Source organism: Capra hircus, chromosome 1 (genome assembly GCF_001704415.2).
Source record: "Capra hircus breed San Clemente chromosome 1, ASM170441v1, whole genome shotgun sequence".
In the NCBI taxonomy this organism is placed as follows: domain Eukaryota; kingdom Metazoa; phylum Chordata; class Mammalia; order Artiodactyla; family Bovidae; genus Capra; species Capra hircus.
Genome location: NC_030808.1, coordinates 96933378 through 96957862, shown reverse-complemented (window position 1 = coordinate 96957862; position 24485 = coordinate 96933378). Strand labels below are relative to the sequence as shown.

The 24485-nt window shown below is 38.9% G+C and overlaps 1 protein-coding gene across 1 annotated transcript in view; it reads left to right on the top strand.

Annotated features, from left to right (window-relative positions):
* SEC62 (SEC62 homolog, preprotein translocation factor) overlaps positions 11022 to 24485 on the top strand; it is a 33776-nt gene continuing 20312 nt past the window's right edge. The window contains exons 1-3 of the mRNA XM_005675338.3: positions 11022 to 11338; positions 20101 to 20209; positions 21415 to 21520. Of these exons, the coding sequence (XP_005675395.1) occupies positions 11303 to 11338; positions 20101 to 20209; positions 21415 to 21520 (251 nt within the window). The 5' untranslated portion in view covers positions 11022 to 11302. The remainder of the gene's footprint in view (positions 11339 to 20100; positions 20210 to 21414; positions 21521 to 24485) is intronic.

The window sequence follows — 24485 nt, the reverse complement described above, 5'->3', positions numbered from 1 at the left end:
CTGGATTTGTACGTATATTTTAGCTCCTTAATTTTGTTTTTCATTTCTATTATCTCACTCTTTTGGGTTATTAGCCTCTTGAAAGCAGCAACTACGGATTCTAAATTTCTTGCACATTTCAAAGTACCCACGACAATAAACGTTCACCAAACAAGATTGATGTGTTGTGATGATCATAATGATCATTCGTTTATTAACTGTCTCTAGTATCCCAAAGTACTTCATTAAAATTATGATAGAGTTATAGGATGATGAACGTTCTCCACTGGGAGTAGGAAGAAAGAGAAGTTATAGTATTTATTTAATCCTTGAGTTCCTTTTCTGCAAGACTGCTTTCCTCATGAGGGCCACAGCTCCTTTCAGGCAGCCCATTCAAGGAACAATGGCTACCACCCTTCCCAAGTTCTGGATTCTGGAAAACCAGCCCCTCCTCTTGTCATTTCAGGCTCAGGGATGAAAAGCTGTTCTGCTATGGCTAGTTCTCATTGGTTTCCCTTAACTCCATTCAATGCATCTGTGTAAATGGTCCTTCATTAAACTCCCTTCCATTATCTTGTTTAAGTGTGCCATTTGTGTCCTACTAGGACCCTGACTCACACACACACACAGAATTAGAAAATCAAACTCAAATTGGTTTAAACCATCAGTGGAATTTACTGAGTCATATGGCTAAAAAATATAGACATATACACAATGGAGTATTACTCAGCCATTAAAAAGAATACATTTGAATCAGTTCTAATGAGGTGGATGAAACTGGAGCCTATTATACAGAGTGAAGTAAGCCAGAAAGAAAAACACCAATACAGTATACTAACACATATATATATGGAATTTAGAAAGATGGTAACGATAACCCTGTATGCAAGACAGCAAAAGAGACACAAATGTATAGAACAGTGGACTCTGTGGGAGAGGGAGAGGGTGGGATGATTTGGGAGAATGGCACTGAAACATGTATAATATCATAGATGAAACAAATCACCAGTCCAGGTTCGATGCAGGATACAGAATGCTTGGGGCTGGTGCACTGGGATGACCCAGAGGGATGGTACGGGGAGGGAGGTGGGAGGGGGGTTCAGGATGGGGAACATGTGTATACCTGTGGCAGATTCATGTTGATGCATGGCAAAACCAATACAATATTGTAAAGTAATTAACCTCCAATTAAAATAAATAAATTTATATTTTTTAAAAAATATATAGACATCTTGCTTCAAGTCAGTGCAGTGGCTCAAATGATGGCATCAAATCAATTAGAACTGGAAGGAACTTTATTAAATAGATTGTTATCTTGATTACAATATAATCTGTGTGCAGGAGGGATGAGAGGAATAAGGAAAATAGTCTACTGATCCAATTGTTTCAGAATCCTATCTTAGCACTCAGTAAACATTTGAGATAAATAAATGAGACCTTTCAGAGGCCAAAAGCAAAACTAACTCCACAGAAATATATGGAACCTAAAGGAAAAATAATTGTTTCATCATTTCTATTTTTGCACATTATTCACAGTATCTAACACTGTCCTTACAGGGTAGGTTCAGTAAACTGAAGAATGATGGGAAAGCAACTAGTTCTTTTCTCTCATGTGATTCTGAAGATAGTATGGCAACTATACAGGTGGTGCTAGTAATAAGAACCCATCTGCCAATGCAAGAGACCTAACAGACATGGGTTCAATCCCTGGGTCGGGAAGATCCCCTGGAGAAGGGCATGGCAACCCACTCCAATATTCTTGAATGGAGATCCCATGGACAGTGGAGCCTGGTGGGCTACAGTCCACAGGGTCACAAAGAGTCAGACACAACTGAAGCGACTTAGGACACACAAAGTAACTATACCATGTACCTCTGTTCCCAAGCACTTGTTGGCTATTTCTGCTGATTTCATATAATGGAGAGACTAAAGAAGACCAAGGGCACTGCAAGTAAATGATTTACAGTAACCAAAGACACGGAGAAGGCAATGGCACCCCCCTCCAGTACTCTTGCCTGGAAAATCCCATGGATGGAGGAGCCTGGTAGGCTGCAGTCCATGGGGTCGCTAAGAGTCAGACATGACTAAGCGACTTCACTTTCACTTTTCACTTTCATGCATTGGAGAAGGAAATGGCAACCCACTCCAGTGTTCTTGCCTGGAGAATCCCAGGGATGGGGGAGCCTGGTGGGCTGCCATCTATGGGGTCGCACAGAGTCGGACACAACTGAAGCAACTTAGCAGTAGCAGCAGTCACCAAAGACAGCAAAACATACACCAGTTTTACCTTCTTCAAATAAAAAGACTTTCACTCGGTTCACATTATTTCCAATAACAATATAATTTGAAAGTTAAAGAACAAGATAGCTTAAAGCATGCTCAAAACTTTCCCGTTGTTTCAAGCACTTTGTCTTTCCCTATGAACACAGACAATTGTCCCATTAAACTGAAATGCTTGTATGAGATTTAACACAGCTGACCTTCTCTCTCAAAAAAATTCATCTACACTTCTAAGTTAGAAAAAGATTTAAATGTTTTTTATTCTTTCATTATTTATTTATTTTAGGTAACCAAAGAATGTGTCTCTATTGTTCCATGTTATGCCATTGATGGCAGTTTGTCCCTTATTTAGCATGTACAAGCATAACAATCAAGAGAGTAATATGACCATGAGAATTAATGCAAAGCATTCACTGCCCAAGAGGTGGGCTTCCCTGGTGGCTCAGCAGTGAAGAACCCACCTGCCAGTGCAGAAGACACAGGAGATAACGGGTTTGATCCCTGGGTCAGGAAGATCCCTTGTAGAAGGGAATGGCAACCCACTCCAGTATTCTTGCTGGGAAAATCCCATGGATAGAGGAGCCTGGCAGGCTACAGTCCATGGGATCACAAAGAGTAGGACACAACTGAAGCAACTGAACACACCCAAGAGGTGGTAGATAGGGTAAGATAGGGCCAACGGAATGTAGGCACAATCCCCTCCTCGCCCCACCCAACCAGGGTTTCCCAAAAGCCAGAGCTTTGGGGGAGGCTCGAGATCACCAAGGACACTTCAACCACAGCCCACTTGGTTCTCTGAAGAACTCACACAGCATGTCTTGGCTAATTTTCTCCATTAAAAATAACTTTTTCCCTTATTCCAAAAGCAATGCATGTTTATTATGCAGAATATAAACATTTAAGATTAACAAAAAAAAGAAGAAAGTGGGTGAGAGCAGCCTTTAATTTCCCCTCTTAGAAAGGACCAAGGTTAACATTTTGGTGTATAGTCTAAGCTCACTCACTCCGTCTCCCTCTCTGGGATTTTATTATATAAATAGCCTTTTGAATATCTTTATACACCATTCATTTTATTCATCTTTTATTCCTCAGAGAACCAAACACAGTCCTACATGAGGAAGTATTCAATAAAAAGATGAATGGCTGAATGTTCAGATCTGCTCCTTTTTTCACATGCTGCTAGAGCTAACAGAGGAACTTGCTCTATCACTCTGCTGCCATGTGCCTGCCAAAGGAATACCAGCTATTGGGACTCATCTGAAACCACTAAGAAATCGCAGCATTTGTTAACCCCACCAGAAAACCTTTCTTGTGCTTCACAGTGAGGAAACCCTTACCTTACAACTAGAAGATTCAGGTTTGACTTCTTTAAGCTTCCACCTTCTAATCTGTAAAGTGAAGGCACTGACCTATGACCTAAATAGGATCCTGAGCAGTTCATATTCTATATCTTTATGTGTCTGTCTATCCATCCAACCAACCAAACATGCATACGTGTGTGTATATATATTTAGAATTTTTTTCAGTGAAGAAAGGAGCCAAGTGCTAGGCTTTGAGGTGCTATGACAAAATCTGGGGTTGTTGCTTCTTTTCTAAAAACTGAAAGTCTTAGATGAAATTTAGCCAACATGTTTTCATGTCCACAAACATTTTCTGTGGCTGATTTGGGAAAATCAAAAGCGTGAAAACCAAAAAAGAAAAATAATGAAAGCATCTCTCTACATGTAGCTTTTATTAATTCTCAGTCAGATGTTTGTGGTTCTCTCTAAAGCTCCCTTTTTGGTTTCATAACTCTTTCACACTCTGTTGTATCATTTTCAAAATACTCCCTCCCCACATTTCCAAGGTTACAAGCAGAGAATCGTTCTTCACCGATCTGCGAACAATGAGTTCTGTTTGGTAAGAGAACTTGACAACTGAAGCAAAAGAAATCCTGACATTAAAACAGGTTGAGACAGGAAAATGATTAGTAACTCGTGTCTGGGTGGAAAGGGATTATGAACTTTCAACACCTACCCATTCCGTCCTGTCAAGCTCAGAGCCATGTTAAAACCCCATAATTCAGAAAGACACATGTAGCGCAGTGTTCACTGCAGCACAATTTACAAGAGCCAGGCATGGAAGCAACTCGATTCCATCAACAGATGAATGGCTAAAGAAGACATGAGATATATATACGGGTATATATGTGTATATATGAGATATATATACACAATAGGGTGTATATGTAACAAGGAACAAAGCTGGGTCATTTGTAGTGATGTGGATGGACATAGAATCTGTCATACACAGAGTGAAGTCAGGAAGAAAAAAAATAAATATCACTATTAATGCGCATATATGGGGCTTCCCTCATAGCTCAATTGGTAAGGAATCTGCCTGCAATGCAGGAGACCCTGGTTCGATTCCTGTGTTGGGAAGATCCCCTGGAGAAGGGATAGGCTACCTACTCCGGTATACTTGGGCTTCCCTTGTGGCTCAGCTGGTAAAAAATCTGCCTGCAACGTGGGAGACCTGGGTTCAATCCCTGGGTTGGGAAGATCCCATGGAGAAAGGAACAGCTACCTACTGCAGTATTCTGGCCTAGAGAATTCCATGGACTGTACAGTCCATGGGGTCACAATGAGTCAGACACGACTGAGTGACTTTCACTTTCATTAGAATTCTGGAAAAAATGGTACAGATGAACCTATTTGCAGGGCAGGAATAGAGATGCAAACGTTGAGAACCAAATTAAAATATAGCTGATTTACAATGTTGTGCTCGTTTCAAGTGCACAGAAAAGTGATTCAGTTTCATATATATATTCTTTTTTAGATTCTTTTCCATTATAGGTTATTATAGGATAATGAGTGTGGTTCTCTGTGCTATATAGTAGTCCTTGTTGGTTATCTAGTTTATATAAAATAGTATGCATGTTTTAATCCCAAATTCCTAATGTATCCCTCTCTGACACACAGTTCTTTTCATTAATACAGTAAGCAACTTTTACCAAGGTCATACTCTGCCAGAGGTTTGTGCTCTACATCAGAGGTAAGTTCTACCTCAGTGGTCTCAATCTACATCTCCTCTGAAGCTAGTGTTCTGTTTGGGTCTGACTTACCAGATCATGCTTTATTTCCTCTTATAAGGAGCTCCCGTTGTCCTCATGCCCCACACTGTTCTTTCCAAAACTCTGACTCCCCATGTCCATCACACATGTTGTATATGCCTTCACAGAGTTCAAGGTCTTTTTCTTGGAAAGATGTTCAGCCCCAGTGCAGATCCATGGATAAAAACAGATTCACAGTGAGAGAGAAATCTCTATCATCCTCTCTACAAAACCACATAAGTTCTTTCCAGATCAGCCCCAACAACAACAAAAAAAAAAACAGCTCCACAGATACCACAAAAGGAAACAATTCTTAGGGGTAGAGATGGAGGTTGTCATATTAATTCTCATTCACAATTCCTAACTGATGGCCTCTAGAGAGTCAAGCCACATAGATAATTGGAAGAGTAAATTAATAAATATACTATTTCTTATAATATTATTCCAATTAATATATGTAGAAGGAATGATAACAATCGAAAGTCAGCATTTGGCAAACACAACAGTAATAATTATTTCAGGCAAAGATAATTAATGAGTGCTAAAATGAGTGGTCAAAAGTATGCCGGAAAGCAGAATATTTACCTGGTTTCAAAGTAACCCCCCTTAGATGTTAACTAATTTCAAAGGGAAGAACTGTAACTAAGTGGTCAAGGTTAGTATCACCAGTGACAGAACACATCAACTTCCTTCCTCCTAACAGAACATGCTGAGCAGGGTACACTGTCACTTCTGTGACAGTCTTGCCAAAAATGCATAATCTTAATATTCAGTTCAGTTCAGTTGCTCAGTCATGTCTGACTCTTTGCGACTCTATGAATTTCAGCATGCCAGGCCTCCCTGTCTATCACCAATCCCCGGAGTTCACCCAAACTCACGTCCATCAAGTCAGTGATGGCATCCAGCCATCTCATCCTCTGTTGTCCCCTTCTCCTCCTGCCCCCAATCCCTCCCAGCATCAGAATCTTTTCCAATGAGTCAACTCTTCACATGAGGTGGCCAAAGTACTGGAGTTTCAGCTTTAGCATCATTCCTTTCAAAGAACACCCAGGGCTGATCTCCTTCAGAATGGACTGGTTGGATCTCCTTGCAGTCCAAGGGACTCTCAAGAGGCTTCTCCAACACCACAGTTCAAAAGCATCAATTCTTCGTCACTCAGCTTTCTTCACAGTCCAACTCTCACAACCATACATGACTACTGGAAAAACCACATAGCCTTGACTAGATGGACCTTTGTTGGCAAAGTAATGTCTCTGCTTTTGAATATGCTATCTAGGTTGGTCATAACTTTCCTTCCAAGGAGTAAGCGCCTTTTAATTTCATGGCTGCAATCACCATCTGCAATGATTTTGGAGCCCCCAAAATAAAGTCTGACACTGTTTCCACTGTTTCCCAATCTATCTGCCATGAAGTGATGGGACCAGATGCCATGATCTTCATTTTCTGAATATTGAGCTTTAACCAACTTTTTCACTCTCCTCTTTCACTTTCATCAAGAGGCTTTTTAGTTTCTCTTCACTTTCTGCCATAAAGGTGGTGTCATCTGCATATCTGAGGTTATTGATATTTCTCCTGACAATCTTGATTCTAGCTTGTGGTTCCTCCAGCCCAGCGTTTCTCATGATGTACTCTGCATAGAAGTTAAATAAGCAGGGTGACAATATACAGCCTTGACGTACTCCTTTTCCTATTTGGAACTAGTCTGTTGTTCCATGTCCAGTTCTAACTGTTGCTTCCTGACCTGCATATAGGTTTCTCAAGAGGCAGGTCAGGTGGTCTGGTATTCCCATCTCTTTCAGAATTTTCCACAGTTTCTTGTGATCCACACAGTCAAGGCTTTGGCATAGTCAATAAAGCAGAAAAAGGTGCTTTTCTGGAACTCTCTTCCTTTTTCCATGATCCAGCAGATGTTGGCAATTTGATCTCTGGTTCCTCTGCCTTTTCTAAAACCAGCTTGAACATCTGGCAGGTCACGGTTCACGTATTGCTGAAGCCTGGCTTGGAGAATTTTGAGCATTACTTTACTAGTGTGTGAGATGAGTGCAATTGTGCGGTAGTTTGAGCATTCTTTGGCATTGCCTTTCTTTGGGATTGGAATTAGGTTTATCATATTTTATTTTGATTTAAACATATTTATATTAAATTTTTTCTTTGTGATAACAGCATTAAGTCACTGACATTATCAGTTAACATATATTAAAGTGCTTTTATAAAAACAATGCCCCAGAAGATCTGGCCATTATTTGCTATGCTTCCCTACAATTTTTTTCTTTTCAGTTTAGTCATACATATATACTTAATATACCAAATGGACCCAGAGGAAGTGTTATTTAAAACAAAAACCTAAATGTATCAGTGTCCAGTTTGCATATCCCTGATCAATGGGAATACACATTTACATACTATTTATTCCCTTCTACTTCCTGGGATGGTAGCTCCCAGGAAACTGAATTCTTCAAGTCCTCACCTATTCATCAGTCCTCCAGTGAGGGTATCAAATCACAGAACTCTTTGCTTAGCAGAGCATGGTAATGAGTTTTTATATTTATGTATCCAAAGGAATCTTATAAAGAGTAAAGATCAAATTCTCTACTCCATATGGCAAGAGAAATTCTGAGTTTCAGAGACAGCCCTGGGGAGAAGAAGTGACAGAGTCAAGGGGTAAAGAGCAGTTTTGCTTTGACAAAAGAAAGGGAAAGAGGCAATATCCTTCATTTGGGAAAGACATAAAAGCCAAGTGACAGGAATGAGATTGCAAATTCAAAAGGAAATCAGAGCAACAGGAGAAAACTCACCACTACCACCATCAAAGATATAATGGGGTGATGATAAGAATGCTTGAGCTATTTTTATATAGATATTAAGTGGATGTTAGACCCAGAACGTCACATTTGGATTATAACTGTAAACTTAGTCATTCTTAATGTTGCTATACACAACTGGGGAGAATGGGCAGGGGGCAGTTAACAATGAACAGAAGATTGTCTATAGAGTATAGAGAGGGTGGAATTGGGGGGAATGATTAGGAGGCTTTTGCAACAACAGTTCAGGTAGGAAGTGATAAAGACTTGATCAAAGCAATGGCAGTAGGAAAGATGAGGAAGGGAAGATTCCAAACATCTCAGCTGTAGACTCAACAGGATTGTGACTGACCGGTTGGGATAACTTCCTTGAAGGTTTCTAGCATGAGTGATTAAGTGAACAGTGATGCAGTTAAAAGTTTAAAAATACAGTAAAAGGGACAGATTTTGCCAGGGAAATGGTGATTTCTAGTTGGCCATTAATTGGAGATATATAGAAGACAGTTAGAAATATACATTTATGCAGTATTTTGGAATTAAGCTATTAAAATGTAAAAGAATCTCCAGAATGTATAGAGAAAAAGGAAGAAGATGAACGTGGAAGCATGGTGACCATGAACATTGACAAGCTAGGTAAAGAGAGAGGAGTCAAAAGAGAAACAAGAAGGAAGAACCCGATATCACAAATGCCAAAGAAGGAGCATAAATTAAGTGCATGGTCAATATTGTCAAATCCTTAATATGATGCTGCAAAAGAAGCTATCGAATTTGACATGAATTATTAATGGATGGTGGAGGTAGAAACCAAAATGTTTGAACCTGAGTCTCTTGTGTCTCCTGCATTGGCAGGTGGATTCTTTATCACTGAGCCACCTGGGAAGCCCATTCTCCAAATACAACAGTATAAAACAGATCACCCTGATTCTGGATGGGGAGGCCTGAAGGAAATAAAGACATTTCATACTGTATTGTTTTGGGTTAATCAGTAAGAATCACTTTTTCCTTCACCCCTCTCTGACTATACATACCTTGATTCTAGATTATAGATGGAAAAGGAACCAAAGGACTTGCTGGGAAAAGGAACCAAAGGACTTGTTGATACTGTTTCTGGAGTGCAGAATTTCATAGTTCAAAAATGAACTTCAGCTATCTTATTTTATAAAAGAATAGGCATCAAGATGCCACTATTCACCTTATTACATACATACTATGGAAAACAGATAATTTTTTAATGATATATGTTCAACATAACTAAGTGAAAAAGGCATATTATGCAATATGATCTCAATTGGAGGCAAGGGAGAAATATATAAGTACACACAAAGTATAAATACTAGAGAAAAATAAACTAAAATGATAACAGATTTTTGAGTGGTAGCATTAGGGATTTTTATTTCCTTCATCTTGCTTTTCTACATTTTTCCAATTTTCTACTATTTAAAATGCTTTAAAACCTCCGTTAAAGTCACGAGAATTTCTATCTAGAAACACTTACTAGCAATTTAAGCCCATTCTCTTTATCTGGGCAACTCTAAAATAACAATGATGACACCACCCTTACAGAAGAAAGCAAAGAAGAAATAAAGAGCCTCTTGATGAAAGTGAAAAAGCTGACTTAAAACTCAACATTCAGAAAATTAAGGTCATGGCATCTGGTCCCATCATTTCATGGCAAACAGAAGGGGAAACAATGGAAACAGTGACAGACTTTATTTCTGAGGGGGCTCCAAAATCACTGCAGATGGTGACTGCAGCTATGAAATTAAAAGACGCTTACTCCTTGGAAGAAAAGCTATGACCAACCTAGACAGCATACTCAAAAGCAGAGACATTACTTTGCCAACAAAGATCCGTCTAGTCAAAGCTATGGTTTTTTCAGTAGTCGTGTATGAATGTGAGAGTTGGACTACAAAGAAAACTGAGCATCAAAGAATTGATGCTTTTCAACTGTGGTGTTGGAGAAGACTCCCCTTGGACTGCAAGGAGATCCGACCAGTCCATCCTAAAAAAAATCAGTCCTGAATATTCATTGGAAGGACTGGATGCTGAAGCTGAAACTCCAATACTTTGGCCACCTCATATGAAGAACTGACTCATTGGAAAAGGCCCTTATGCTGGGAAAGCTTGAAGGCAAGAGGAGAAGGGGAGGACAGAGGATGAGATGGTTGGACGGCATCACCGACTGGATGGACATGAATTTGAGTAAGCTCCGGGAGTGGGTGATAGACAGGGAAGCCTGGCCTGCTGCAGTCCATGGGGTCGCAAAGAGTCAGACACGACTGAGCGACTGAACTCACTCACTCAAAATAACAATAGTTATAACTAGTCTCCCAGGTACCCTGCGATCTTCTTAATTTCAACTTCTTAGATGTTCTCTATTTATCTTACTAGTTCCTCGTACCTCCCTGAGTTCTGACTCTTGAATTCTAAAAGAGCGTTTTGAGAAGCAACGTGGAAAATGGAATGCGGAATCCAAAGTTTGTGTCAGATGAGCCCAACACTCTCTACAGTGTATGGGGAAAGGTAATTGGGCTTCAGTCTAGGATGTGCCATTTACTAACCGTGGAGCCTTAGATAAACCAGTTCATATCGCTGCACCTCCGCTGTCTTGAGTTTTCCCACCTTCAAAATGGGAGTAGAATTTACAAATGGGGTATGGATAGGGCAGGGCTCACTAGCAAAAAAGGAAGTATCACAGTCAAAGACTGTCTAGAATTCCATCCACTGCTATGCTATGTCACTTCAGTCGTGTCCGAATTCCACAGGTCCCAGTAAATCCTAGGGGAAAAGCTCCACCCCAAACCGACTGACTCCGAGGGGTGGGGCCCCGGAATCTGTATTTTAACAGCTTTCCAGGTGAGTCAGATGTCTAGTCAAGAGGACTCTTTCCAGTCCTCCAGCTCTTTGATCCACTTATTAACTTCCTTCTGGTCCCAGCGATTTCCAGTTCCCGCAAAAAAAGGAGCCGCAGAAAGAGGGGAGAAAAAGTATATCCAGGGTCGGAGCGGCCGATACCGGTCGCTCACCAGCTTCCTTCCTCCCCCGGCGCCAGCCGCCAGGTTACATAACGGGTCCCGCGGCGCGCTCTCGCGAGGTTTCCACCGCCCCCCGCCTCGGTCCACGTCAGAGGGAACCGGGCGGAGCGGCCAACATGGCGGAACGCAGGCGACACAAGAAGCGGATTCAGGTAGCAAAGCCGAACCCTTGGGTAGGGGGCTTTAGGGCGCTGGGAAGTGGAAGATGCTGGGAAAACTCCCGGGAAGGACGAGCGAAATCGAGGACGAGGTGGGATGGGGTTCCACCGCGAGGCCGCAGGTTGTGGGCTGCGTCGTTGTGAGGGGCCTGAGGAAGGGCGGCGTTGGAGACAGCGGAGGTGCTGGGGCTGCAGCGGAAGGCAGCAGGAGCTGCGCTCGGAATCGGCCGTGGAGGCGCGGCCGTCAGTTCAAGGTTCCGGTGGAGGCGCCGGCCTGGGCCTGTGCTGGGAGGTCAGCGCCCTCCGAGCACAGACATCGACCCTCTCGAGCTCCTCCCCTCCCTTCTCCACCCCATCTTTTCGCCTTAGCTGTCCCGAAATTGAGGCCACGGTAACTAGGGTAGAACGTGGAGGACTGACCTAAAGCTACCCGTTCTTTGTGCGCGGATAGAAGGACCGTAGGAGGTGGGAGTGAGCGGGATTTGGTCAGCTGTCCCGAGGCCCAGGCGGCGAACTGCGTATCCAGGTGTTCGTTTGCTAGTACCCTCCTTTCTCCTTTTTATTATGAACGTAAGCGTCCAGTTGAAGCTTTGTGGCTTTCTTTCAGCGACACAGTGTAAATAAACAAAACTCTCAACGAGCGGGTACTGCAACGAGCGGGTCGCGCCCAGGAACGTTTGACATGGCAGTGTGTCATCCTCATAACCTACATAGCATCCCTCCCTCATTCCACAGGCCTGTCATCTGTGTATTTCTTCCCTACAATTTTCCCCTGTTGTTCATGCTCTCTGCTGAGAGGATTAAACATGTGGAACATCTTAGACTCAGGATGTGTGTCTGCTTGTTAGTTTATGTGCCTAGAAACCTTCATATGTCATCATAAATTGGGCATGTTGTAAATTGTTAATATGCTAATCACAAATTGTTACACTCATTTTCTTTCTGTTCCTTACTATTTCATTGCTTAGAATGACTTTCTGTCTGATGTTTTATTTCCCTGTTTAAAAAAAGTTTATCACTTACACCATGGGTGATTTAGGTATGCAAGTTAAAATTATCCTTAAAAGTCTGAAGTACTAGGGGAGAAAAAAGATGTGATCAGTAAATCTGGAATTTTGGAATTGGGAAGAAATAAGAAAGTAGTTTCAAATAGAGTACAGAAGGGGACCAAAATGAGACAAATCCTGCCCCCTCCCCCAAGTTCAGACAAGTCATAAAACCAAGGCTTAAGTTTATTGTGAAAGAAGTTTATAATTATACTATTCCTAGTCTTTCAAAATTTGATGTTATTGGTCAGTTGTGGATACATAATTATTTTCATTAGAATTTGTATTGAAGTTGTCAAATTAATACTTACTGAATTTCTTATATTTACACATATGGTACATTTTATGGCCCTAAATAAACTTTTTTTTTAATTTCAACTGTTCTTTACTGTGGTCACAAAGGTGATCTTAATTTACTTTGAATAGCTGCTCTATTTCAATTGTGATCTCATATTAAGCAAAAAGATTAAAAACTGGTATAGCAGTGGTAGTGACTGGGAGCTAAAACTTGAGCCATACTGTGCCTGTTTGTACCCCAGTGTCAGTAATTATTAGATGTGTAACTTTGGTCAAATTACTTAGCTTTTTCCTCTATTTCCAAATCCATAAGAAGGAATATTTACCTTGAAAAGAGATCCTCTTCGGGTTGTGGTGGAAAAAATACATGAGTGCATGACTTGTTATTAAAGGTTATAAAAGCTATGAAAATAGTATTTGGTACATAACTCTTTTTCCACCTCCCTGAGGATGAAGGGTTTAGGATAACTTTTTTTGGTTTTTGCTAAGCACTCTGATATGCTGAAGAAAGATTAACAGTTACCTATTCAGTAAATAAACTTTTGAGTTGTGAGTGCCGTAAAAAATTTTTTACTTACTATTGTTTAATTGTGGATTAGCAAAGTATGTGAGGATCTGTTTGTTAAAAATCAAGTTGTTATACTGCTAAGTGAAAATAAATGACATTTCTCAAATCCTCCAACTTTTCTATATAGCTATGCTGTGTGGAAGGAATGTTATAGAGCTCTTGGGCATGCTACTTGGAGTACTACTATGCAGTCTCAACAGATTAATAAAAATATACAGTAGCTTATAGATCTCCCTTTTTTTTCCCTCAAGGAATCAGAAACTGTAATATTGGCATTACTTTAGACAAAAAGATCAAATGTAGTGGCCATGTTTACAGTTGAAGTTACAGAAAAAATCCTATTGTAAGACTTTAAGACATAAAGTTCTGTAATATCAACTCGATTTCCTGTTGTTTGTTACTTGATGTTTCATGTTTACAAAAGATTTCTACATATAATAGAATTAGGGACCTTGAGTTGTAATTTATATGTTGGGGGAAAGGATTGCTACATGTAAGTTCAGGGTTTTAAAAAGTAGTTAATCTGTATGCTTTTTCTGGGATAGCCTAATTTTAGATTTCTGGTATTCCATCAAAGTTGGAAGCAAGAGGACTATTTCGTCACATTTCCTTCTTGGACTCACTTTACTGGCCACTGAAAACCAAAAGTGAGCTATGTGTTCATTGACATTACATTGGGAAGTTTTCTTGTTTGAGATTCCTAAGTGAAAGGGATCTCAATTCAAATTAATAAAATATTTGAAAACAAATAATTGTTACTTTTCTAAGATATGCAACCATGTAAGTTCAAGAACGTACAATAAATGCTTATAGGTTAACAAAGTGCTGTTTACTAGAAAGGTTAGCTTAAAATCCTAGTACCATCAAATTTCAGAGTTGAAAAGGATTTTCAAATTGAGTTTTTTGGAAGCCTCAGTAGTCACTACTATACTACCATTATCCCTCATCCTTTAAGCTACTATGTGACTTTAAGCAAATGATTTATCTAAGATCTCCTCTGGCTTTCAGATTTTAACTTGAAACCTATTTGCATTTTCACAGATATTTTACACTGCTTGTGAAAGTGTTTGTCACTCAGTCGTGTCTGACTATGCGACCCCATGGGCTGTATGTAGCCCACCAGGTTCCTCTGTCCATGGCATTCTCCAGACAGAAATACTGGAGTAGGTAGCCCTTCTCCAAGGGATCTTCCTGATCTAGGGATGGAACCCTGGTCTCCCGCATAGCAGGCAAATTCTTTACCATCTGAGACAATACTGCTTGTATAAAAATACAAATGGACAATTGGTGCCCTAATCTATTTCTTTTGCTCAGTTTATTCAACAAGCTTATTTATTACCTAAAGCCTCTTGATGAAAGTGAAAGAGGAGAGTGAAAAAGTTGGCTTAAAGCTCAACATTCAGAAAACGAAGATCATGGCATCCGGTCCCATCACTTCATGGGAAATAGATGGGGAAACAGTGAAAACAGTGTCAGACTTTATTTTTGGGGGCTCCAAAATCACTGCAGATGGTGACTGCAGCCATGAAATTAAGAGACGCTTACTCCTTGGAAGAAAAGTTATGACCAACCTAGATACCATGTTGAAAAGGAGAGACATTACTTTGCCAGCTAAGGTCCATCTAGTCAAGGCTATGGTTTTTCCAGTAATCATGTATGGATGTGAGAGTTGGACTGTGAAGAAGGCTGAGTGCCGAAGAATTGATGCTTTTGAACTGTGGTGTTGGAGAAGCCTCTTGAGAGTCCCTTGGACTGCAAGGATATCCAACCAGTCCATTCTGAAGGAGATCAGCCCTGGGATTTCTTTGGAAGGAATGATGCTAAAGCTGAAACTCCAGTACTTTGGCCACCTCATGCGAAGAGTTGACTCATTGGAAAAGACTTTGATGCTGGGAGGGATTGGGGCCAGGAGGAGAAGGGGACAACAGAGGATGAGATGGCTGGATGCCATCACTGATTCGATGGACGTAAATCTGAGTGAACTCCGGGAGTTGGTGATGGACAGGGAGGTCTGGTGTGCTGTAATTCATGGGGTCGCAAAGAGTCGGACACGACTGAGCGACTGAACTGAAGATTATTTCTGTTGAATAAATTGATTTTAAAATTTTTTCATCATTTTGAGGGTAGGAGAATGAGGGAGCAGAAATTCTGTAAAGATTCTGTCAAAAATTCTGTAAGATTGAAGCCCATGGCTTACTGACTCTTGATCTAATTTTTTTTCTCAAAAAGGTTATCTTAAGTACCGGCTAAAATAATATATAGCTAGAAATGGTAACGGAGAAGGCAATGGCAACCCACTCCAGTACCCTTGCCTGGAAACTCCCATGGACGGAGGAGCCTGGTAGGCTGCAGTCCATGGGGTCGCTAGGAGTCAGACATGACTGAGAGACTTCACTTTGACTTTTCAATTTCATGCATTGGAGAAGGAAATGGCAACCCACTTCAGTGTTCTTGCCTGGAGAATCCCAGGGATAGGGGAGCCTGGTGGGCTGCTGTCCATGGGGTCATACAGAGTCAGACACGGCTGAAGCGACTTAGCAGCAGCAGCAGAAATGGTAACTCCAGTTTCATTGTAGTATTTTTTAATGTTGATGTATTCTGAAATAAAAAAAAGTTTTTGTTAAATAATTTAAAAAGAAAGTTCTACCCTAGCTTTCCATTTTTGTAATTTTGGACTGTGAGTTGCAACTGCTGGCATCTTGTTGTTTGGGTTGGCAGTCCACCCTCAAAATGTATTGCTTCTTTGCTTGCTCATTCTAAGATGTTTGGGCTCATTCATTGAGCTACAAAGTTCCCTTCATTGGAGGGTTGATAAACTTGTTTCTCTCTTTTAGTGGCTGATGCTGTTCCCAAAAGACCTTCAATTTTGTCATTAGATTTCTAGAAAAGTTAGGAAAATATTCTGAGGGTAATGTATATATAGACAGGAAGAAGATAAGACTGTTTTAGCCTGCAGCAGGGGAGCAGTGAGAATGAAGATTCTGTGGCAGGCTCTTCTGTATTACTAGCTTCCCAAGTCATGTTATCTTGGTATGCTTCAATAACAATCTTTCTGGCTTCAAAGCCCCAGCAGATGGCACAAATCCTAAACTCTTAGAGGCAGCCTACAATATGTATAAGTTATATGTGGTATAATGAACATGTCATATTTCACAGAAGATAATAGAAGTTTTTTAAGGATTTGAACTTAAAGGAAGAGCAAGGAAGATATCAGTTATTTTGTACAAATATCTTAAGAATTCTAGTCAGATGTTTTAGGGAAGTTACTGATACTTTAAGAAAGTATCAATGAATAAGGAACTCTGTGTCTAGTTGAGAGAGATTATTCAAGTCCATGTTTTCTGGGCCTTTTCTGTTTATTCATGCTTAGTAGTGCCTTTACCAAGGAGGGGAAGGGAAGCAAGATAGAATACTTGAGTATGTTTTTGCAGTTGTGGAAAAGAGCTTGGTGAATTTGAAGTTAATTGTTAAAATGAGGTTTTTAAACTGTTGTGGATTCATGTAGAATCCAATTCCGTACTGTATAATAATAGAGTGAACTTTTCAGTTTCTTTTGGTTCCTTATACCATAGTTTACATGTGATGCCTGTATCAACAGTCAGTAGATTGGTACCATGTTTAGTTAATGGTTTGAGTGTTAGTATGAGTGTAGACTTGTCATGCCTAAAGTTGATGTGATTGTTTCCTCCCAGAATAACCTTCGTTCCGAAATTCTATTATTGAAAAACTGTCCTTTTAGTTGATCAAACTAGAAATTTGACATCTTTTATTAATTTCATTCATCTTTTATCATTGAGTCCTTCCTATCAGTTCTACACTTGAAATGTTTCAAATATCAAAATCCTTCTTAGTCCAGAGTATCATGTCACATCCTACTTGAACACTAACTAGTTTCCCTGCCTTATGCATTTGTTCCCCAGTTCATTCTGCATGTAGGCTCCAAAATAGTGTCTCAGTCTTTTTTTTTCTCTTTATGCCCTCCTCTTAGTCAAAAACTTTCTGTGACTTACAGGGTAAATTTAAAATTTCTCAGAATGCTTTGAATACTATTTAGCCCTATTATACTTACATGTACTTAGCCTCAAAATGCTTTCTAACTTGTCTCTAGTGAAACCAAATTTTATACTCATTTTCAGCCACAGTATTTTTATACTATTCATTCAGCTTATCCTAAATTTGTTCATCTTTTAGAATCTAGGTCCCTCTTCCAGGAGATCTTTCATAGCTCCCATTTTGTACTCCTAAAATATTTTTCCTACCACTCATTTTGAAAAATAACAGTTGTTGTTTTGGATAGTTGTAACATACTGTAGGTATTGTGCCTTAACAAATCTTTGGTATTAACTGTAGCACCCAATGGTATTTTAGGGTAAACAACTCAGTAAGTGTATGTTTGAACAATTTAGTTTATCTCTATTCCGCCACATATCATTTTTAATCAAGCATATCCCAGTAACAAATCAGTCAATTGGATAAATCTTTAGATTGACAACAGATGCATTAACTGAGGGAAAAATTAAACATATATGGGTGTGATTATAAAATAGTATTGGTCTCTATAAAGCCAGTTATACTATCATTATTACCAACTACTTATATAGTATGACTTTTTTGGCTGTATATGAACATACAGGATATTGTTTACTAATAGATAAGGCTTCTAGAAATTCAGTGTTACTCAGGCATAATTAAATGCTATCATTTTACGTTTACGAATGTATTTTAGTGTGATTTCAAAAACCAAAATATAGAATACTTTTTAGCTTGTGAGAACTACATTTTGTGAAAGTGAAAGTTGCTCAGTCTTGTCCGACTCCTTGCGATCCCACGGACTGTATAGTCCATGGACTTCTCAAGGCCAGGATGCTGGAGTGGACTGGACCCCAGATTAAATAATTATGAACACTGTAGATGGTAGTGAACTTGGTAGTGTTAAAGTTTGAATTTATAGCTTTTTAAGATTCTATTTTTCTGTGATATTTATTTTTATATATAAAACTAAAGGTCTTTTATTCTTATAAATATTTGGTTTTTATTATAGTCTTCATTTGGATTGAATGGTTTGGGTTTTGAGTTTTTCTCTTTTTTTTTCAATTTTTATTTTATATTGGCGTATAGTTGATTTACAGTGTGTGGGTTTCTAGTTTTTATTGTCACAAATAGTAACCCACAAATGAGGTAGTATGACAGTATAAAAATCATGCACTGTGTTAATTGGCTGTTTGAAGCAGAGAAATTGGGAAATGCAGAGGAAGAAATCCAAGAAGTAGCTGCCTGGTGACCCAACAACAAGGGCACAGATTTTCCCTTCATCTCACAAATTACTCCTCTTCAGGATAAAGTTAAAGCTGAGACTTTGTTAGCTGTCCCTTATTTTCCACAGACATAAGGGAATTCAGACTCCTTTGAAATTTGTGGAAAAACTGACGTAAATACAGATGATTTAGATAGTTTATTTTTCCTTTTTTTGTATTATTAGAATGTCTTGCCTAAAAGATAACTGTCTTCAGCATTATTTGTTCTCAGCAGTCTAGATTCTTGGCAGTTAATTCTGCACAGTTATTTGGCACTTTATTCATTTTAAGAAATAGACCTTCATGAAATCATTCACATTTAAATTATACGTTGCTAGAAATATTGCTTGAGTTCTCTATATATTGTGCTTAAAAATGTGAAGACAGTGCTTTTATTTTGATATTAGTAGCTTACAGCAGTAAGACAACTTCTAAAAGTAAAAAAAATACAAGATGTATATACAAATGAAAATTGCTCTCATTTTCTTCAGTATATGAGTGGGGAGAATAAGTACACTGCTTTTAACTACTCAAAAGTAGTTCAGAAGATAAGGAAATAACAGCAAGATGGGATATGATAAACAATGAAGTGGTAGAAAATTTGGAAGAAGGAATGGGAAAATTTTAGAAAACAGGGAAGGATTAAAGCAGCCTTTTCAAAACTCTTTGTTCACTTACATTAATCAGTTCTTAAAGTGAAAGTCACTCAGCCATGTCTGATTCTTTGCAACCCTCTGGACTATACAGTCCATGGAATTCTCAGTCCATGGAATTCTCCAGGCTAGAATACTGGAGCCATTCTCTTCTCCAGCGGATCTTCCCAACCCAGGGATCCAACCTAGGTCTTGTACATTGCAGGTGGATTCTTCACCAGCTGAGCCACCAGGGAAGCCCAGTCAGTTTTAAATGAGATTATAATTTACTTGTCTATTGCATTTAAAGGCAAGGTGAGAAAGGATTCCCTGAAAGTATCTAGAATTTGTAACCCTAAAAGGAAAGGGAATACAAATCTTCAGCATCTCAAGTAGTATCTTGTATCTGGGACCACACTGGGACAGCTATCTTTGGTTAATTTGAGAACTCCTCCTGCAATCTCTAGTCTTTTGTTTAGGGTACATAACTTTGGCTGTTGCTTAACATTTATTTATGGCACCTGTTTCTACTTACTTTGCATTTGGGCACTCACTATTGACAACCTCTTAATGTTTTGAATTATTGTCTTATGGCTTGTAAAGAGAGACCAAGCAAGGGTAAGGATGAACTGGTACAAAGTGGTTACCATGCTGAAAAAACAACTAAAAATAAATGCCTTGTAGCTAGCCAAGAGAGAAGCATCTTTGGGCCCTGTCAACTTGTATTTGAAAGATGTGTAATTTTTAAAATTTCCATTCTGTCTTTTGTATAGATTACCAGGTCTGCTCTAGAAAAACCTTGAAAGAAAGACCTGTAGTACATTTTAAAAGATTTTCAGAAAAGATCTGTAATTTATTCTTCAGTGTATGAATGTCTCAAGTAAATGATTACGTTAAATTTAATATTGTTACTTTGCAGGAAGTTGGTGAACCATCTAAAGAAGAAAAGGCTGTAGCCAAGTTTCTTCGATTCAACTGTCCAACAAAGTCCACCAATATGATGGGTCACCGGGTTGATTATTTTATTGGTAGGATTTCATATTTAAATTATGTTAATGTACATATTTTATAAGGAAAGAAAGAAAGTGAAGTCGCTCAGTTGTGTCCAACTCTCTGCGACCCCATGGATTGTAGCCTATCAGGCTCCTCTGTCCTTTGGATTTTCCAGGCAATAGTACTGGAGTGGATTGCTGTTTCCTTCTCCAGGGGATCTTCCCGACCCAGGGGTCGAACCCGGGTCTCCCACATTGTACACAGACGCTTAACCGTCTGAGCCACCACCTAATTTGGGGATAGGCAGATGTTTTAAAAGTGCTTTGCAAGAATGATTAGTGAAGCTAGGTGAGGGGCATATGGCACGATTATCCTATTCTTTCCTTTCATGATTAAAAATGTCAATAGTAAAAATAAAGTACTTTTTAATGACATTTGAGATATTTTTATAGTATAATAAGATTTATTTTCAGTACTAATTTTTTATCAGATAGTACATGTACTTAATGATACTTTTTTTTTAAAACTCCAGCATAGAATTTAGTGTGAAACCAGTCTGTTGGAACCAAGTTGGGAGATTTTTTTCTTCATATAATCTGAACAACTTCATTATAAGCTAATATCATCTGTAGTATTGCCCCATAACTTATAAGTCAATAGTTGTTGAGTTTGCCTGTCTGATCAGTTAAGATTGAATTGCCATTATAGAGAAGAAATTGCTTTGTATTCTCTTTAGTGCTATAATTAATGATTTTGCTAGTCATTAAAAGTTTGAAAAATAGACATGCTATTCTTTTCAGATCTCATCTATTTAGCTTTTTCTAGTGACAGCAGTAGATTGTTCACAGAACTTATTCCTTGGTGGGTAAAGCTTAGAGACAGAATTTCTCTTAACTGTGGTAGAGGACGATTTTTGGTTTGTCTTATATTTTGATTATTTGATAAGAGTGATATTTACATTTATTTTGAACTTTTTAAAGAACATTTTCTCATTAATTTATATTGCTTGAGTTAATATTTTTTATTTATCATTTATTTCACAGCATTACTTTAAAAAGCTGCTTATCAGTATGTTTCACAAATTGAGCTATTTGTCATGATTGTGTCAGACTTAAATTTTCTGTTGAACTTGGTTTTATTTTCGAATGCTAGAATGTTGAAATTTGCCTTATAGAATATCATTTAGATAGACTCAAGTTCTGCTGTATACTAAATTTAAAATAATTAATTTCTTCTTTAGCTTCTAAAGCAGTGGATTGCCTCTTGGATTCAAAGTGGGCAAAGGCCAAGAAAGGAGAGGAAGCTTTATTTACAACAAGGGAGTCTGTGGTTGACTACTGCAACAGGTACTCTTTATTTCTTAGTGAAGGATAATGTGACTAGTAATTTAAAAACGGTCTCCATGGTCCTAAAGCTCCTTCCCTGTTTTCATTGTTTAGTTCTGTTGCAACGTAGCTCAAGCATGACTTTTACACATAACTTGGAAATCTTCAGTATCTCAGGAAATGCATTTATTTGGAGTTAGACCATCATATTTTTATAGTTTTTATTTGTGTTCTGTTAAATTTGTATATTTGCAGGCTGACTGAACTGAGGGATTAGCAATAAAAATCATACACCAGTGCCTATCGTGAACATAAAAGTTCTTTCTTTTCTAGAGAAAATAGGTGGGGAGTCTTTTCCAAAACTTTGTCAGGGACTCCTAATTGGCCTGTTGTCCTTGTTGTTTGTGTGTCTACCCACTGAGCCATTAGCCAGGTACACTCTTCCATTTTGTTTGTGATTGCTATTGTATTCCTTCTGAAATCAAGGCAGCTGTGACATCTTTCTTTTCTTGAGTCCAAGATGAAGTGTAGACAGTTCAGTAACATATCCATGTGTTTTATACATACTTCTTTGGGAAAAATGTTTCATGGTGAATGGTGTAAAAAAATCCGTTTTCTGGGAGTCCAGTGGTTAGGACTCTGTTTCCACTGCAGGGGCCATAGGTTCGATCTCTGGGTCAGGAATCTAAGATCCCTCATGCCATATGATATGCGCGCCCCCCCCCCCAAAAAAAATCACTTTTCTCTTGGAAAGAAGTATGCTGGTTTTGTGGTCCCCCCCCCCACAGTTTTTCCCCGTGGTTTATTTACTACTTGAACATATTTATTAAGATGTTAGTAAATCAGATTGCTTCTGTGACAGTGAATTTTACAATTGTGGGAATTTGACATTTTAGATTATCTTATATATTTAGTAGGGAGATACACATAGCATTTACTAATATATTGATTAATGGCATTTAAAATGGCAGCCACATTTTAAGTCCTCAGTCATTGAGTTGTGTCTTAGTCTTTGTGATCCCAAGAACTGTAGCCTGTCAGGCTCCTTCTGTCCATGGAATTTTCCGGCAAGAATAGTGAAGTGAGTTGCTGTTTCCTTCTCCAGGGAATCTTCCTGACTAAGGGATCACACCTGAGTCTCCTGTATTGGCAGGAGGGTTCTTTACCATTGAGCCACCTGGGAAGCAGCAGCCACATGAGAACCCTCTTAAAAAACTGTGAAAAAAAATTTCACAGTCTGTCTGCTAAAGCTGTAAAGTTGAAGAATTGTTAAATGTTTCTTAGAATTCTTAGCTGCCAGGGAATTCCCTCATGGTTCAGTGGTTAAGACTCCTACTTTCACTGCCATGGGCCTGGGGTTCGATCGCTGATTGGGGGACTGAGACCCCACAAGCTGTGCTGCACAGCCAAAAAAAGAAGTTCTTAGCTGCCAAAAACTGGAATCATTAATGGACCTTTCAGAAACAATGAAAATTTCATTGTTGGGGCAGGGATTAGCTAACAGCAGTGCAATCACTATTTTCCTTTGTAGCCATCTGTGTATTAGAATTCCAAAGTGCAAATTTCCCTACCTGCCTCAAAATAGACTTATATTTTATACATAGTAGTAAGATGCTATAAATGCACAAAGAAGTTAAATCACTTACCCAAAGTCACAAAGCTAGTAAGTGGCGAGCCAAAATTCTAAATCCAGCCATCAGGCTTTGTAGTGTAGTCCATGTTCTTAAACACTGCACTATACTATCTCCTCCAAAATAATGATCCATTTAATGAAGCAAAAATTAAGATGAAGGATTAACCTGTCAGTATTGTTTGAATATTAGTGCTTGCTTTGGCAGCACATACACTAAAATTTAATATAAAATCTGAGCCCAACTCTCCAAGATAAGCAGCCAGTATTAATATATTTCTCTTGGCGTTTTAGGAGACTTGATACTTTGTTATATGAAAAGCGAAAAAAAAAAAAACCAAAAACAAACCTTGAGTATGGAGATGGTTCTAGCAATACACTCACTTTTTGTTGTATATGTTATTCCCATTCATATCAAGCTTTTTGTGTCCTTTTTGCACTAAGATAGAGAAGCATAAATTTTTCAGAACCACTTATAATAATAACCATAGAGACCTCATGATGACCAGCTCTCATGGGTTCCTGACTGACTATAGGCAAAACCACAGAGAGACACTAGTCCTGTCTCATTCTCTGAAGTGTGCTTGAGGGAGGTTGAGGAAAAACAAAAGAAAACAGGAAACTGTAGTATGATACACAAAACAGCCTTTTCTAGTATGCTCCATGCCTCTTCATGGCCTGTTTCAAGTACAGACTCTTAAATCTTGTATCTAGTGTCATCCTGACCTTCCTGTGACTTTGCATCTCCAACCCCCCAGTCCACTAATGTCCTTTTCACTCTCATTCATATAGCACACTCATTCTCTTTTCTGGTCTTTTTTAGGTAATAGCCTACCACTTCCCCACGTGGTTCTATCCTGCCTGCCTCTCAGTATAAGTCCCCCACATTCCATCTTTACCATTTAGTATTCCCCAGGTCCTCTAGCTCACATTAATCTAATATTCGACAGGATTGATAAAGGTAATATCATGCAGTTTGGTCCTTACCTGTTTAAATAGATTTGTTACATGTGTATATGTTTTTTTTAATTTCTTGCCTGCTAAATCTGAAGGCAGTTGGAGGACTGTTCTATACTTTACTGTAACTCCACAGCAGTTAGCTCAATGTGGGCATTTAATAAAACCTCACCCTTGTTAGATAAGTTAAAGTCCTAAACACATGTCTGGCGTTTAATAAACATTTAGTAAACCTGGGAAAAAATTCAGAAGTGAAGAAAAGTAATAAGCAATTTAGTGACATTTTGCAGGCTGCTTTTAATCCATTTATTTATTCTACAAGTACTTACCAAATATCTATTATAGGTCAGGCCTCAGGAATACAGAGATAAATGTGACTTGGCTCTTGCCTCCAAAGCA